Here is a 17,309-nt window from a genome sequence, read left to right on the forward strand (position 1 = left end):
ATTAGTACAAAGTTTGAATAAGAAGGGGACTCTACAAACTAGATTCACACACCAATTCAACAAGATGTGCCGGCCCAAAAAAAATCCAACTAGATTATTTGGGGTCAATTAAAATCCAGTCGTTATGACTTGGGCCTAAGCCATTGAAAATTGGCCCAAGGACCAAACTAATAAAGGGCAATAAAACTATAAAAGAGTTTGCAGCCCAACAAGTAGCCCTAGTAGTTCTCACACAAAATAAACAAAAACCAAGGACTGGATTGCAATAAACCAAAATCATAAAAACCCTAGCCACCATCTCACTCTCTCTATTAGTTGAGAGCTAGGGTTTCTCGGCGAGTACCAGAGAGCGGCAAAGCTTTTGCAACCAGGAGCGGCGCAGAGTCCACAACAAGCCTTTCACCATGGGTCGTATGCACAGTAGAGGGTTCGTTCTTTTCTCATTCTCTGAACAAGCTCTTTGATTAGCTTCGTGAAGATTTCTTCACGAGCTGTTGAACTTGTCTGACCTTGATGTGTTTTTGGTTCTTGTTTTGTGCTTTTTTCCAGTAAGGGTATTTCGGCTTCAGCTCTGCCGTACAAGAGGACCCCTCCCAGCTGGTTGAAGATCTCTACTCAGGATGTGAGATTTCTTTCTCTAATTCTTAACTGAGTAATTGGGTTGTGTTATGATTTTTTTGGTTGATGAGAAAATGAGCTAAAGTTTGATTATTTGGATTAATTTTGCTCCCCATTGCTGTAGGAAAAAGAGAGAAAAAAATATATTCTTAGGCAATTGGTCTTAGATGGCAATAGATGTTTCTGATCTTATTATTACATTATATGGGTAGTTCTTTAATCACTTAGCAACCACAGAGAGATCCATTTCAGTTTATCTCTCGGTCTTTTTAATCTTCAGTAAATGGATTGATTAATGAGAAATGTTGTGATTAAACCGTGGTTTTGAAATTCTTCTGTCATTTTTTTTTTTCAAACTATATAGTATCCGTGTATTCAATTGATTTTTTTTCTCTTTGAAAAGATGGGGCTGCTATACTGGGATACACTGGAGGAAACCTCTAGTCTGATTAGTGTGTTGTCTATACTAGTGATATTCTAATTAGCATTCAGTTCTGGTTCTCAAAAGTCTGATAATGCCATGTGGTTCTAGTTAGTTTCTTTCTTTGTAATTCTAACATTGGGTAGTTCAGTGGTTTTTTCTGTTTTACAGTAATCAAAACTTCAATTGTGTTTTCTGTGTTTCATTTTCATTTAATCAGTTCTGTTTTGTCTCTTTATCTACAATGAATGGCCACACACTTTGTACTGATGTTTCCATGGGCATTGATTCTCACGACAAGGGATTTCAAACTCAAATATGCATTTTGTGCATTGTATGGTTTATAAAGTTGGTTTTTGTCTTTTAGGTTGAGGAGAACATCTGCAAGTTTGCTAAGAAGGGTTTGACCCCCTCCCAAATTGGTGTTATTCTTCGTGATTCTCATGGAATTGCCCAGGTGAAGAGTGTTACTGGTAGCAAGATTTTGCGTATACTGAAGGCTCATGGTTTGTATTTTCTTGATTTTTATTTCCAGATTGTGTTTTATATTTGGATAGAAATGAGTAAATGAATTCTTATCCTTTTTTTTTGGTGTGTGTTAGGTCTTGCTCCTGAAATCCCTGAGGATTTGTACCACCTTATCAAGAAGGCAGTCTCAATTAGGAAGCATTTGGAGAGGAACAGGAAGGATAAGGATTCTAAATTTAGGCTGATTCTTGTTGAGAGCAGGATCCATCGCCTTGCTCGTTACTACAAGAAGACAAAGAAGCTTCCACCAGTCTGGAAGTAGTAAGTATCATTTTCTTTTTGGATCCATTTTTCACTTCTTTTTCATGCCTATATGCATAGGTTTCATTAGCCCACGTGAAGACACGTAAATGGTTTTTTCATTCAAACACTGAAGCACATGATTGAGATGATTGTGTTGCAACGTGTTTATTAGTAGGTTGTACTGGTCATCATCTTACTAGTACTCTAAGATTGATGCAAATATTATACAAGTCATGGAGTTAAAATAATGCATTCTATTATGAGAAGAGACACCTGCCTTAGCTCTTCCTTTAAGCAATTTATGTATTGTATTGCATATAGTGAATCATGTTGCCTTTTCCCTGACATTCAAAATCTGAAGAACTCATTATTTGCGGGAAGCTAATATCAATTTTCTTTGCACAAGAAATTTTTACGTCTCTAGAATTTTTTCCCCTCAGAAATAAAATCTATATTAATCATGTCCAATAATAGTGCTTGGTTTCCACCCAATTCCATAAGCATGTTAGTTGTTGAGTGGCATTTGATTGTGAGGCTGAAGTGGTTCTCTATGTGAAATTGTTTTATTTCCAATACTGCTTTATTACTAATTTGCATCACACTGATCATAGCTGCTTCTTTTTATGTCTGAACACTGTTTCTTGTTCAATTGTAATTATACCTTATTTTTTTGTTAACATTGTAGTAGTACCTGATGTACTTATTTCTTTCATCTCTTTTTGCAGCGAATCTACCACCGCCAGCACTCTTGTGGCTTAGGTAGAATATGATTGGCAACAGTTTTGGGTGCTCCCTTTAATGTACTTCTAAAAGAGCAGGATCTATTTTAAATTACTTTAGTTTGCTTCAAGTTGGGAACTTCATGAAACCTTCATTGTGGAACACTGCTTGGTAGTTGATGTGCGTCTGGATATTTTATATTTAAGTTTTCAAATCATTTATTTGTGGATTTGTTTCTTGGAGCTGCTATTTCTACTTCCCCGTTATGCTAAATCTGCAATTTCATTTAAGATGTCTTTTTAATGCATTTTGAATGTTTCCACAAACCTTTCCTTGAAGTAAACCTAAAAGGCTGTACAATGCCACCACACAAGCATCATCACAACTTCCTCCCAAACCATAGTGATGAACATCAGATTATATTATCGAAAAAACTGCATGTCAATGCAGATCCACTTGCATACGTTTGAACCTTTAGATCACTTTGTTCCATTTTCTCATTGAGAAGATCCTTTTGCATATTGAACCTTTCTACATTTCTACAATATCAAACTGGTATTGAGACTAGTATTGTGGAACTACCACTTTTTTGTCCATGGCCACTTCTCAATCCCAAATGTCCAATACTCAAGAATGACCCAAATGTCCAACACACAAGAATGACCCTAGAGTTAATGTTTGATTGCAGAAGTCTCATTATTCTTGACAAACTTCTTTTTCTCTTGGTTGAAGAGGACCATGCTCTATAATTGAGCAAAACCAATCGAAGAGCATGGCCTAGTATCAAAGATTCATGAGTCAAAAGCAAGTCTGCAGAACAAAGAATGCATGTACCTTGGTCCTTATGTACCAGGATAAAATTGATGTTCCAATATAAGTCCAGACCTATATCAAACCACAAAGTTAAGGATGCAAGAGTCAATTGGAGGTTTCGGCTTCTACAAAGTAAAAGAATATAGCTATAGTAATCGAATATTGATCGGTTTTGTTGGGTGCTTAGGATTGGATCGGATATATTAATTAGACCAATGTGTATTGAAGGAAGAATATGAAAGATGTTTTTAACTTGAAGGAAAAAAATTTAATTGGTTGATATTTAAAATTTATCTCCCCTAATCCTAATATTTTTGTGGGGATTGAAGTATAGAGATATCAACTCCTTATGCCTAATTTATCTAAGTCAGAAGTAATATACATTGATTTTATCATTAACATATCCAATTTAATTCTAGCCACTAAACGTGTATAAAGAATGGCTGTGTGACAATGCAACCATAATGTTGTTGGAAAGAAACATTAAAATTTAACATTCTTGTATATAAAATTAGAGAGAATCATAGCAATAATCCTTGAACATTACCTCGAGTATCACTTTGACCCACGAAAGAAGTAATTACATAGATGATCCATTTATTATTCGCTAAGTCTTGTTTTAGTCCACAAATTTTTTAAGAGCCATATTGGTCTACGAATTGTCTGAAATGTTCCATTTTGGTCCAAATAGGGCAAAATTAGACAATTTTGCCCCTTAGTTTTATATTAATGAGTCAACTTTGAGGGACAAAATTGTCAATTTTGGACCAAAATGGAACACATAAGACAATTCATGAACCAATATAGAACTTAAAAAAATTTGTGGACCAAAACGAGACTTAGCGAATAATAAGTGGACTATTTTTGTAATTTCCTTACTCACAAATTTATTTTTTGAATTATATAGTCTGCCGACTTTTACCAGTGTATTATTTAGTACATTTCATCAATTTCATCTATATTTTTTTCGTTAGTTCTAATCACATAGATCATTTTGGGAAAAGAAAGAGAATACGAGTTATCACATTTTGCAAAATGTGCTAACATACTTAATAGTTAATACGTGACTAAAATTGACGAATGAATTTAATTAATACATAAGTGAAAAACAATTTAAAAAACAAATATGTGAACCAAAATAATACTAAGGAGAAAATTTAAGGAGCATTGTTGTAATTTGCTCATAAAATTATCCTAATACATTTGAAAGACCCATTTAGAACCCCATTAAACGTCGGTGAGACCTGAGAGTTTGTCGTGGGAGGAATGGCGGATTATTAGGTTGGATATAGAATTGCCACGCAACCAGCTACTCCTTTCCTCATCACCCTCTTATGTCATCTCGGCTTTGTAAAACTTCCGACTCATGTGGGCGTCTGTCTCCCACAGCAACACTCGACTTCTACGCTACTACCGTGTTTTCCTTCCACGTGCACCTCAATCATCCCCTTCTCTTCTCCTACCCAGGTATCCCAATCCCATTCCTTCCCTAGTTTCCATGGACTGCAATAACAACATCAGCAGCAGCAGCTCTTCTTTTGCATCTTTTGCTCGTCCTACCAGAAGGTATTCTTTTTTGACCTTCTCTGAAAGAAGCTTATGTTGCTTTGTATTATTCTTTTAATCTTAAAAGGAATGCTCTTCTCATGTATCGACTAAGATATACAATCCCCCCTTTTGATAATGTAATTTCGGGCATTTTCTAGTCAACCAAACAGAATTCTTAGTTACCATTGTTTTTAGATTTTTTTTTTTCAGAGGAAAATTGCGGTGTGTGCTTACATATAATAATACTGAGAGTCTGTGATTGGGTATTTTGTGGGCAGTGGTGGTAGAGGAAGAGATGTGGATATGAAAAATGATAGAGAAAGATCGAGGGGCCGTGGAGGTGGTGGCTCTAGCAAAGATAAGATTGACGCTCTCGGTAGGTTATTGTAAGTACTACAATCCCCACTTAGTCATTTTCTTTCTTTTTGTAATTTTTGATTTTAGTTCAAGTATGAAAGGAACGTTCACATTGATATATATATGGTTAGTGCAATGCAGCTGAATGGCACAGTTTATTTAAAGTTCAGCCTCTCTGTTACATTTTTAGGACACGCATATTGCGACATATGGCTTCTGAGTTGAATTTGAATATGAGGAGTGATGGATATGTGAAGGTTGATGATCTTTTAAAGCTGAACTTAAAGACATTTGCTAATATTCCATTGAGATCACATACTGTTGATGAGATCAAGGAGGTTAGTTCTCAACTGATTTATTAGAAGTGAGTAGTCTCTAATAGTCGTTCGCTTTTTAGGAAGGCCCTTAAATTATTTTCTGCTTCTTCTCAGGCTGTTAGAAAGGATAATAAGCAGCGGTTCAGCCTCTTGGAAGAAAATGGGGAACTTTTAATACGTGCAAACCAAGGCCACACAACAACGGTAATTTATCCTCATTTATCTTGCAAATTTGTTTGAAATTGAAACTATTGAGCTCATTTTACGGAGATCCAAACCATTTGTTAATACTTTCTGAACTGTTTTCTTGGATTCCTGCTTTAGTCACCTATCTAGGTAGTTGTTCTCTGTGTTATAATGTGAAAGCATGATAGTAGTTTTTCTCTGCGAAATCTTGGGAAAGCACGGTCAGGCAGAGACTCAAGAGAAATGGATTTTTCTTTAAGACTTTGGAAATTGTTGAAGCTAGAGACTTTGTCATAACACGCTTAAGAGTTAATGCCTTTTGTTATTCTCTCTTTAGTTTTAGTTTCAGATCGTCACGCAGTGACTTATAAAATGCTTGTTTCTAAGATGCCCCAGTTTTCTTTTTTCTATTGCGTAATACTGATATTTTTTTCCCTTTGCAACGTTTTGTTCTTCGACATGAATATCAGTAATGTTGTTTGCTCTGAACTCTAAGAATGGTGTTTTTGATTTTTTGTTTTCTCCTATCTATTTGTGATGTGCATTTTTTTGATTGAGCATCCACCTATTCTTGTTTGCAGTATTCTGAACTTATTAATGTGCTAGCCTAAGAATGACATTTTTTTCCGAGTTATTTGTGATGTGGATTTTTGGATTGAGCATCCATATACACTTGTTGGCTCTAACATTATATTAATTTTTCATATGTATGCATATTGTCAGGTAGTTGAATCTGAAAGATTATTAAAGCCAATTCTTTCATCTGAAGAAGTTCCAGGTTTTTTTTTTGCCTATTTTCTTTTCTTGTGCAATCTTCTTGTATTCTTAGCTCTCTGTGTCTACAATAAAAAGATTCATAAGTCTTTTCTATGGAAATTATACATTTTTGTTTCCTTTTCTGTCTCCTTGATTGCAGTGTGTGTGCATGGGACCTATAGGAAGAATTTGGAATCAATATTAGAGTCTGGTCTGAAGTGCATGAAAAGAGTGCATGTTCACTTCTCATGTGGCTTGCCAGCAGATGGGGGAGTGATTAGCGGTAATGTGTTTGGTGAATTCTATAATTTCTATCTATCCATATTGATTGTTCTATTCATGAACCTGCTTTTGGTCAGTCACCAATGCTTCTGTAGTCCGTAATGGTTTTTCTATTCCACACCTGCTCCTCTAAATGGTCGAAAAATGATAAACAAGGAAAGGAATGTGGTAGGAGTATGGGGAAATGTTTACACTACAATTAGAGTTGTTTCTGTTGATGACGGACTCTTTGTATTTCTATGCATGCTGAATATGAATACTTTTGTGGAGAGGGCCACTTGTGGACCCCAATTGTCATAACTTTCCTATTATCTATGCATGTTTCTGTGCACACTGGTCAAGATTTTGAAGAAGATATATGGTCCACAATTTTCTAGTGGAAGAGACCTATATTTTGTTTGCATACGCCTTCTTTAGGTCAATGCATATGTATGCCAATTTGAAATGTGGATTTGTCCCAAATTCTCTCATGAGTGAGGAACTCTTTAGTGAGTTTGTCAGAAGTTTGCATTAGCAAGGGAGCTAATCCCAAGGTGAACCTTTAGAGTTTGTGATGACAAGTACTCCACATTGTTTATCCATCCGCAGGGAATTTAGCAATTCTATAAGGTCACCAATTTATTCTAAATTCCAGTTTTCTTGGAAGCTTTTGGGCTTATATTATTGTTTACTGGGCTAGTACTTGGCTTCTTTATACATTCGGAAGGTAATTACTACTTAGTGAGCTACAGTATTAATGTTCTTGAAGATGTACAAACATAAGTTAGTCATTTGAATCCAAAACCATAACATTATACGGCTTAAGAACAACGAACAACGAACAACAAACATTATTTAGCCTATGCCGATAATTGATTTGATTTGTATTATATCAGGTATGAGACGGGATGTTAACGTTTTGATCTTTCTTGATTTAAGAAAAGCTTTAGAAGGTATGGTTTTTGCAAACTTCTCATTATTAAAGCTCAAAGTGTTCATTTTAAGTTTGTCATGAACCCGTCACCTTTTTTTCTTTACAACACAGAGGAATTCTTATGCTTATTTTCTTTCTATTTTGTTTTCATTGCAGAGGGATTGAAGTTTTACATTTCAGATAACAAGGTGATCTTGACCGAAGGTTTTGACGGTGTTGTTCCAGTCAAGTACTTTGAGAAAATAGAATCATGGCCCGATAGAAAGCCAATACCATTTTGACAATACCTTTAAGCCAATACCTGGATCAGCTGGGGCTGTGTCATTCCTTTTGCCCTCTTCCTTTTTGAACCATTGGATGGTTGTTTAAGCTTAATGAGCTACAGCAGTTATCCTTTATTGTACTACAACATGTTACATAGCTGGTCGTAGTCAGTGGAAATCAAATTGTTGCATTTCATATTCAAGCTTGAACTGATGTTGTATTGATAATCTTTATATCTACATTGCTAGAAGAGTACTTTTCTTAGTGTATAATGAATGAACCATATGGGATGATCGAATCAAAATAAATGGAAGTCTTCTTGATTATGAAAGGTCTTGCAAGTCCATTTTTCTGCATATGACTGCCTTTATTAAATTGGCTTCAAGAATAAATTGGAAAATACTGCGCAAAACCACTTGGCAGGGCTCTTTGTGAATGTGATATTGAACTTGAAATTGTTGGGCAACAAAGAGTAGAGCTCTTGCAAACTCTCAAGCCAAAATAATTCGGTTTAGACAACTAATGACCTGGCTCTGAAGTCATTTTTGTGTCATGATCCTCTGCTTTCATCAATGTAGAATGCTACTGGTATAGCATGATTTCGCTGCTTTCCTATGTGGGATTCTTTTGACAAACAACAGGCATTGCCCTCTAAACTCTAAAGTGAGCCCATAAAACCACACCACCACCCCCACTGCCCATATCTGTCCTTTGTTTTTTTTCATTGCATAGGGATTGAAGTTTTACATTTCAGACAACAAGGTGATCTTAACTGAAGGTTTTGATGGTGTTGTTATAGTGCATGTTATATAGCTGCTCGTAGTTAGCAATTCTCTTATCAGTGGAAAATCAAATTGGTGCTTTTGATGTTCAAACTTGAACTGATGATGTAAGGATATCTTTACATCTGCATTGCTAGAAGAGTTCCTTTCTTATGTGTATAACTAAAGAATAAAGAACCATATGATGATCGAATCAAAATTAATAGAAGTACCTCTTTATCATGAAGGAAAACAGAATATGATGCAGCAAACCCATATATCTAGAGACATTCATTGGACTTAATTTCACTCTATTTCATGGCCAAAAAAAAAAAAAAATTTCACTCTCACGGTCTCACCTTCAATATACCAAAAAGAAACAAGAGTAAAAAACTTAGCATCTTGGGAATACCATCTCAATTGTGTGCTTTCTGGGTTTTTTTTTTTTTTTTTTTAATTTTGTTTTTCCTTTTAACAGCTTAATTTGCTCTTATATAAAGATATGATAAAAAGAGAGCAAGCCTTCAGGTCTGTGTGAAAAAAGATGGGCAAGTGACAGCCACTGCCTACAATTTAACAAACATAAAAATGATGTTCTTGTGTTTCCCCTTTTCTCTAAAAAGCAATCCAGTGTTTTGCTAAATTAGAGTCTGAAAACATGGAAACTTCATTTGACTTGACTTCTTTCCTAAACCCAAACCAAGGGTGCCTCCTTTTGGACCTTCTCATTGAACAACACTACGCACATGAATGTTCTTACCAATATACCACTTCTTTATTCAGGAGCAAATGCCATCCTCATATATGATACATCCACCATTCAATGATGGAAAACTACACTCTACAAAAAATAATGTACCCTTACACCATCATCTACCATTTAGTTTGGATGTATCATATACTGTATATGAGAAAAATCCCTTTTGCACATGGAGTGAAACTGATATTAATAAATTTAGAGGAGTGCTAGGATTTCATTTTTGAATCTCAGATGATGGTGTAATTGATTAGGCGGTGCAGATATATGATTTTATCTGCCACATTAGAATTAACGCCCAATGTTTCTCTGTTCCAACCACCGTGCAGGTCCCGCATAGAGAATAGGTTGGTTCGCTTGAGGAGAATCTTGTCTATGATTAGACCAGATTGAACATGTTGATTTGGGAGTGAGACTTAGTCTTCTTAGTTCTTACACAATCAGCTGCCCAAGTATTATTTAGTTTATAACAAGTAAATCACTAACATGTGTATTGACTAGGGCTGTACATTGGTTTGGTATTTACCGAACCGACCGACTACCGACCGAAATTTTTTGGTTTGGTAAATCGATTTTAACAAGCCGAAAATCGAAAATTTGAAACAAAAAAATTACCGAAAAAGTTAGTTTGGTTTTGGTAAAAACCGAAAAAAGTTGGTAAACAGATCGATTATCGAAAATTATGACCGAAAGCAACCGAATCGATTATTACCGAAAAAATTGAAATATATACCAAAAAATTCGAAACAATTATCGAAATTTAGTTGTATATATATTTATATGTAATATTATTACATTAATAATTTAATATGGTTAGTATATGGTTATATATATTTATATGTAATATTATTACATTAATAATTTAATATGGTTAGTATATGGTTATATATATTTATATGTATTATTACATTAATATGCTTAATATATATATAGTTTATAGTTTATATAGTATGTAGTTTATAATACCATATAGTTTATAACTTTACTAACTTTATATATTTATATAGTATATAGTATAAAGTATAAACTACTTATATAATAATGTTTTAATATATAATTTTAGTTATACTTATACCCTATATAATAAAATTACTAATTAGTATATAGTTTTAGACTTTAGTTATAACTTATAGTTTTAGATACTTAACCTTATATATTATATTCTCTATAATCTATACACTTTACCTTATATCATAAACTTAAAACTTAAAAGTTAAATACACTAACTTGGCCAAAAAAATACACTAAACTCTATTAAATATCTTATACACTATAATTAAAAGTTAAAACTTAAAACCAAGGAGTAAAATTTCGGTTTCGAAGATCGACGGAAATTTTCGAAGAAATTTCGATTAAAATTTCGATTTTGACAAAATTAGACAAAAACGATGGAAATTATTATCAAAATACGGAAATTTTGAATGAAATTTGACCATATGCTTATTTAACATATTATCTACTACATTGATAAAAAACATTAAAGAAACTAAATTATATAGTAGGTTTCATGTGATATAAGGTGAATATAATGCGCGCTGGAGACAAATACTGTTAAAAAAATGGGTCACTAATTAATAGTTACATAATAAAGTTACACGAATAAATCACCAATGTGGCAACGGAAAGTAGCAAGTTTACTCAAAGGGACCTGGAAATGGTCTTCAATAGTTAAATTAATCCAAATTGGGTTAAAATAGAACCAATCCGATGGCAGCAGCGGCGACAACTGTTTGTTTAAAATTTCAATTTTACAAATTATCAAAATTGGAAAACCAAAACATTAAGGAAATGAAACTTCATGATAAGGGGATAAATTTCTTTTTCATAATTTATGTTTACAAGTTACAACTAAACGAAACACCAAAATGACCAAATCAAACCCCAAATAAAATCTCAAACCTTTTTTTTTTTTTTTCCAATTGCGACTCTAAATCTCAATCTACCTTAAAAAAAAAAAAAAAAAAAAATTTCTTTCCTTTTTTCTCTTCTTTTTTTTTCTTTCCTTTTTTTTCTTTTCTTTTCTCTTTTTTTTTTTTTTTTTTCATTTTCCTTTTTTTTTTTCCTTTTCCTCTTCTTCCCCTGTGAGTCCGTGACCTTCCTCGACTGATCAGAACAAATCTACATAATTTTTGTCCTAATCTCACCCATTTTAATGAAGGTGAGACTTTTGCCCATTCTACTTTCTCTACAGCACTGCACATAAAAGCCCATAACACAATGATATGTGAACTCTTCTCTTGCTTTATCTGTGTAAATCATACAGCACAAATTGACAATTTTTTGAGGTAATCATACAATTTCAACATAGAACTTTTGTTTCCATTGCCTATCTTGTTTCAGCAGCTACAGTCCCTCCAAAGATGGTAATCCACAAGATCTAGCATACTTGTTAATTTTCTGTGACAAAAGTTGAAATAAGTGGTGTGAATATTTTTTTCCTGCTGCACCTTCTGGAGTTTCCATAAGATAATATTTCCAACATATATGATATATCTGAATTTTCCCATATAAAGATTTACTTGCAGCTGGCAATCGCAACTCAACTAACACAAAAAAAAAAAAAAACCAAAAATTGGAAAACCAGTAAATATTGCCTTACTTCCATTTAACTGCCCTGACGCCCAGTGGTCTTCCACTCTTCCCTTCCTTCTCCCTCCTTGCCCAGACGCCCAGTGATCTGCGCCCACCTCCCGCGACCAAAATCGGCCCACTCCTTGCGCCGCCTGCGCCTGCCGCTCGCCTCATCCCTCCTTCCCCAGCCAGCCCGCTCGCCTCATCCCTCCTTCCCCAGCCAGCCCGCTCGCCTCATCCCTCCTTCCTCAGCCAGCCTCGCACCGTCGCTCACCTCCTCCCCCACCTCGTCACCGGCAAAAAGCACAACGAGATCGTCCTTAAGCTCGACCCCAACAACCAGACCATCGAAGACGACTTTCTCGGCGCCAAGGTGATGTGCAGGACCGAAGGGCAGAGACAGTCGCAAAATTTCGCCGACATTTTACAAAATTGCACGTGAAACAGCTTCGAAATTTCGCCGAAAAATTAACGAAAATTAACGGATATGGTATAAAATTTTGGGACCCTCAAAAAACGAAAAATTTCGGCGAAATTTTGAAATTTAACTCCTTGCTTAAAACCCAATTAAGCATACAATTCTAATTTCTAAACACTAAACTCTATACACTAAGTCTATTATTATTTATTAATTACTCTATAATGTTATATATACCTAACATTGTTTATGTACATAATATATCAGGGCCCTTCTAATAAGGGATCCTTCATTTAGTGTTAAATGAGGGATCACCCTGTGGGGCTCACACGAGTCATTTTGTGTTGATCCGAACTGTTTATTTTTTACATCTCCATTGATAGATAATGTATGCAAAAAATCAGCCAAATCAGAAATTATTTACTCGTTTGATTAAGCGGTCAAAGTTTAGGTGTTCATAAAGAAACTTGTTGTTCATTCATTTGTTTTAAATTTTGACCGCTTAATTAAACTAGTAAACGATTTCCGATTTAGCTGTTTTTTTGCAAGCATGATCTATCAATGAAGTTATAAAAAATAGACGGTTCGGATTAATACAAAATGACCCTTGTGGGCCCCACAGGGTGATCCATCATTTAACACTAAATGAGGGATCCCTTATTGGAAGGGCCCTGATAATATATATAATTATATATAAAGTTATAAAGTAATAAATTAGTTAGTACTTAGTAGTTACTATAGTTTAATAGTATATAGTTTATAATACTATAAGACTATAGCTTATATAATTTATAGTATATAATATAATATATAGTATATAATATAATATATAGTTTATAATACTGTTGAACCGTAAAAAAATTCAAAAAAAATACAAAGGTTGAGGTTGAGATAAGATCCCCATATACCATGTGCCACATTAATTTCAAATGAAAACAAATTGAAAAGTAAGATAATGTGAATTTATCTGAAAACTTAATTATCTCTTATCTGATGAGTTTAAATTTAAATGGAGAGAGTTATCTCATCTCCATTTGATCTCATCACTTGGACTTCCCATGGACTCTATAAATAGAGCATAAGAGATTCAGAAAAATAGGGGCAGAGGAGAAATTACAGAGAGAAGAGAGAATTACTGCAACAAGACCGTTGCTGTTCAAATTCAAGGTAGTAGCCCTTGGCGGTGTTCTTTCTTTTAAGATGGGGGTTCAGGTCAGAACCCCCCATAAATCACTTTCATCTCAAGATGGGGGTTCTGGTCTGAACCACCCATAAATCTATCCTCTCTCAAGAGATGGGGGTTCAGAGACAGAACCCTCCATAAATCTATCCTCTTTCAAGAGATGGGGGTTCTGATTTGAACCCCACAAAATTAATTTTTCAAATTGGTGGTTCTATGCTGAACCCCACAAAGGAAATCACTTCCTCTGCCTTCTCTGCCATCATTCATTAGCCAACAAAGAAAACAAGTCTCATGGCTGGGATATATATCCTTTGCATCAGACAAGGAAAACAAAGAAATGGCAAAAAGCCAAGGGAAAAATGACGTTTGTCATCTCTGTAATGGCAAAAAGCCAAGAAAACAAAGTTGCAGTTGGAAACAAATTCAGGCCCCTTGCAAATTAGAAAAACTTGGCGAGCCACTGAATAAATAAAAAGGGTGATCAATTTGGTATAAAAAAAAATGGAAGAGGTCTGATCATGATTCATCAAATAAAAGCTCTCATCAATCAAGCTTTAAAGTTGCAGCAAATTAAAAATGTTGTTTTTTTTCCCTTTACTCCCCGCTGCCAGCAAGGAGTTCCATATTTGGTCTTTTGCAAAGAAAGGTTTCTTTCAAGATATGGGGTTTTCCAGTACATGACCACAAAAGAGATCATGGTTCCTAAATTCTAACCATGCAGCAAAGTGGAAGTAAAGTCAAGCTCGAGGATACAAGAAGAAATCAATTTGTTGGATTCTTATCTTCAATAAGCAAGGGAAAACAAAGTCTTAAGGAAAATTAGTGGGGTCCCACGTGAAGCTTTTCTTGGGCTTGTCTTCAGTTTGCTCTTAATCAAAATTGCATGTTAATGCAATTGTGCTGCCAGCAAAATTAGATATTATTCCAACATTGCCAATTATTAAATCACCGGTACTGGGGTCACAAATCCGGTGGTCCTTTTTCAAATGCATTGCCAATTAATAAATCAAGAGTGTATCAATTAAAAAATAATTGATACAAAGATATTAGTGGGCAGGTAACCAAATTTATGTTAGCCCATTATAAAAAAATGTGTCATTTAACAAATAAATGATACAAAAATATTAATAGGCACATTTTCCTCCAAATCCCAAATTCAAACTTTTAAATTGGTACAAAGCCAACACTCTCAAATTGGTGCAAAACCAACTCTCTCAATCGGTACAAAACCGAAACCAAATCCAAACCCCAAATTCAAACTCTCAAATTGGTACAAAACCAAATTTCTCAATCGGTACAAAATCAAAATTAATTCTCAAATTCAATTCCAAAAAATGGCACAAAGCCAATCAAGTCAAATTCTTTTACCGAACTATGTCCGGTTTGATCCCATCATGGGTACGTAGGAAATGTGAGCAAAATTCACACTCAACCTCATTCACAAAATTCTTCAAATTCCCTTAGGAATTAATTCATACAAATTTCTTTGAATTAATTTCGTACTAAATCAAATCCACCCAAATCCTTCAGAAATTAGTTCTACACACAAAAGTCCTTGAATTAATTTTTCAAATCAAATCCAAGGGCTTTAAACCCTACCCAAATTACACAAATCTTTTGAGTGGGTCATCCACCCATTTAAATCCTAAAACTTTGGAACTACGTATGGTTTGATCCTGCAATGAGTTCGTAGGCAACCTAAAATACGGGTGCAACCGCAATCAGAAATAAATTCTGTTTCAATAGGTATTTCACCAATTGAAAATCCAAACACTCACAAGATGATCCGTTAGTTTCATTGCAATTGGAATCAAAGGGTATTCTCTTAATTCAAGGGATTGTAATTAAGAAATGTACTACATCTTGAATGGGTCGTACCCAAAATAATAAAACCCTTATTACTTAAATGAATTTGAGTGAAATTATGTTGGGTAATATTATTATTATGAGCAAATTACAATTTAGTACCTCAACTTTACATGTTGTTTCAATTTAGTACCACAACTTTGAAAACTTGCAAAAAAGTACCTCAACTTTCATTTTGTATCAACTTAGTACCCCAACTTTGAAAACTTGCAAAAAAGTACCTCAACTTTCATTTTGTGTCAAAATAGTACCTCCGTTAGTTTTTCTGTCAAAGTGGTAGGGGTATTTTCGTCTTTTCCTTAAATTTAAAAAATAATAATTTTTTTTAATAAAAAATTTCTTAAAATAAAAAAAATTTCATAAAAAAAATTTTATGAATTTTTTTTTAATTTTATGAAATTTTTTCGTAAAATTAAATTTAAAAAATAATAATTTTTTCAATAAAAAAATTTCTTAAATTTTTTTTAATTTTATGAAATTTTTTTTTTATTTTAAGAAATTTTTTTATTAAAAAAATTTATTATTTTTAAAATTTAAGTAAAAGACGAAAATACCCCTGCCACTTTGACAGAAAAACTAACGGAGGTACTATTTTGACACAAAATGAAAGTTGAGGTACTTTTTTGCAAGTTTTCAAAGTTGGGGTACTAAGTTGATACAAAATGAAAGTTGAGGTACTTTTTTGCAAATTTTCAAAGTTGAGGTACTAAGTTGAAACAACATGTAAAGTTGAGGTACTAAATTGTAATTTGCTCTATTTGAGTGAAATTATTTGAATGAATTTGAGTGAAATTATTTGAATGAATTTGAGTGAAATTCTTGAGTGTAATTTGCTCTATTTTCAAATTTTGTTCAACAAATACTATAAGACTATAATTTATATATTTGATAGTATATAGTTTATATAATTTATAATATATAGTTTATAATACTATAAGACTATAGTTTATATATTTGATAGTATATAGTTTATATAATTTATAGTATATAGTTTATAATACTATAAGACTATAGTTTATATATTTGATAGTATATACTACATAGTTTATAATACTATAATTATATATGTAACATATATAACATATAACAAAGTATTATAGTCTTAGTAGTTATAAACTAGTTAGTAGTTTTTTTTTTTTTTTTTTTTTTCCATGAAACTAGAGTTAGTAGTTATATAAAGTTATAACTTATAAGCTTAAATTGTTAATACCCTAATCCTAATGTTTTTATTTTATTTTCCCAAACCTCAATCTAAACCCTATTATTTATGTTAATATCTTAATACCTATCATTATTTATGTATGTATAATTATATATAAACTAGTTTTTTTTTTTTAATTTTCCCAAACCCCAATTTGCCAACCAAACCCTAATCACCCAAGCCCCAACCAAATCCCAATTTGCCCAAACCCCAATCAAAACCCCATTAAACAAAACAGTAAAATGTGAGATCTCGTATTTTTACAATATTTTATTTTGGGGTTATTCGAAAATTTTGGAGAATTTATTTGAAAAATAAAAAGATTTTGGATTAATTTTAATTTTTGTTTTAAATTAGGTTTGACCAAAAATTGACTTTTTGTTATATTGGACTTTTGGTTTTGAACTTAGACTCGTTGGATAGGTCTCGAACTCACGAGTCCGTAGACTCGAACCATACATTCATCGGAGTTACGGATTGAGAGTTATGGGCGTTTGAAGTGAATGGCAGTTTTGTAATTTTGTGACTTAGGGTTTAATGAGTATAAAAGCTTCATTTTCAGACTTTTTCCTCATTTTTCTCTCCC

General features: G+C 33.5%; 2 protein-coding genes across 2 annotated transcripts; both read left to right on the plus strand.

The window, feature by feature from the left end:
- Positions 1–274: 274 nt before the first annotated feature.
- LOC147290803 (small ribosomal subunit protein uS15) lies at positions 275–2,751 on the plus strand. The gene is made up of 5 exons (XM_086235417.1): positions 275–427; positions 550–622; positions 1,407–1,545; positions 1,642–1,828; positions 2,536–2,751. The coding sequence occupies exons 1-5, from the start codon at positions 405–407 to the stop codon at positions 2,567–2,569; spliced, it is 456 nt and encodes a 151-aa protein (XP_086091543.1). The 5' UTR covers positions 275–404; the 3' UTR covers positions 2,570–2,751.
- A 1,830-nt stretch (positions 2,752–4,581) lies between these two features.
- EMB1067 (RNA 2'-phosphotransferase, Tpt1 / KptA family) lies at positions 4,582–8,291 on the plus strand. The gene is made up of 8 exons (XM_086237114.1): positions 4,582–4,909; positions 5,170–5,277; positions 5,439–5,586; positions 5,680–5,769; positions 6,475–6,529; positions 6,668–6,790; positions 7,665–7,721; positions 7,859–8,291. Exons 1-8 carry the CDS (start codon positions 4,710–4,712, stop codon positions 7,981–7,983), a joined length of 906 nt encoding a protein of 301 aa, XP_086093240.1. The 5' UTR covers positions 4,582–4,709; the 3' UTR covers positions 7,984–8,291.
- The last annotated feature ends 9,018 nt before the right edge of the window (positions 8,292–17,309 follow it).

Source organism: Dryas octopetala, chromosome 3 (assembly GCF_963921425.1).
Source record: "Dryas octopetala chromosome 3, drDryOcto1.1, whole genome shotgun sequence".
Classification (NCBI taxonomy): Eukaryota; Viridiplantae; Streptophyta; class Magnoliopsida; order Rosales; family Rosaceae; genus Dryas; species Dryas octopetala.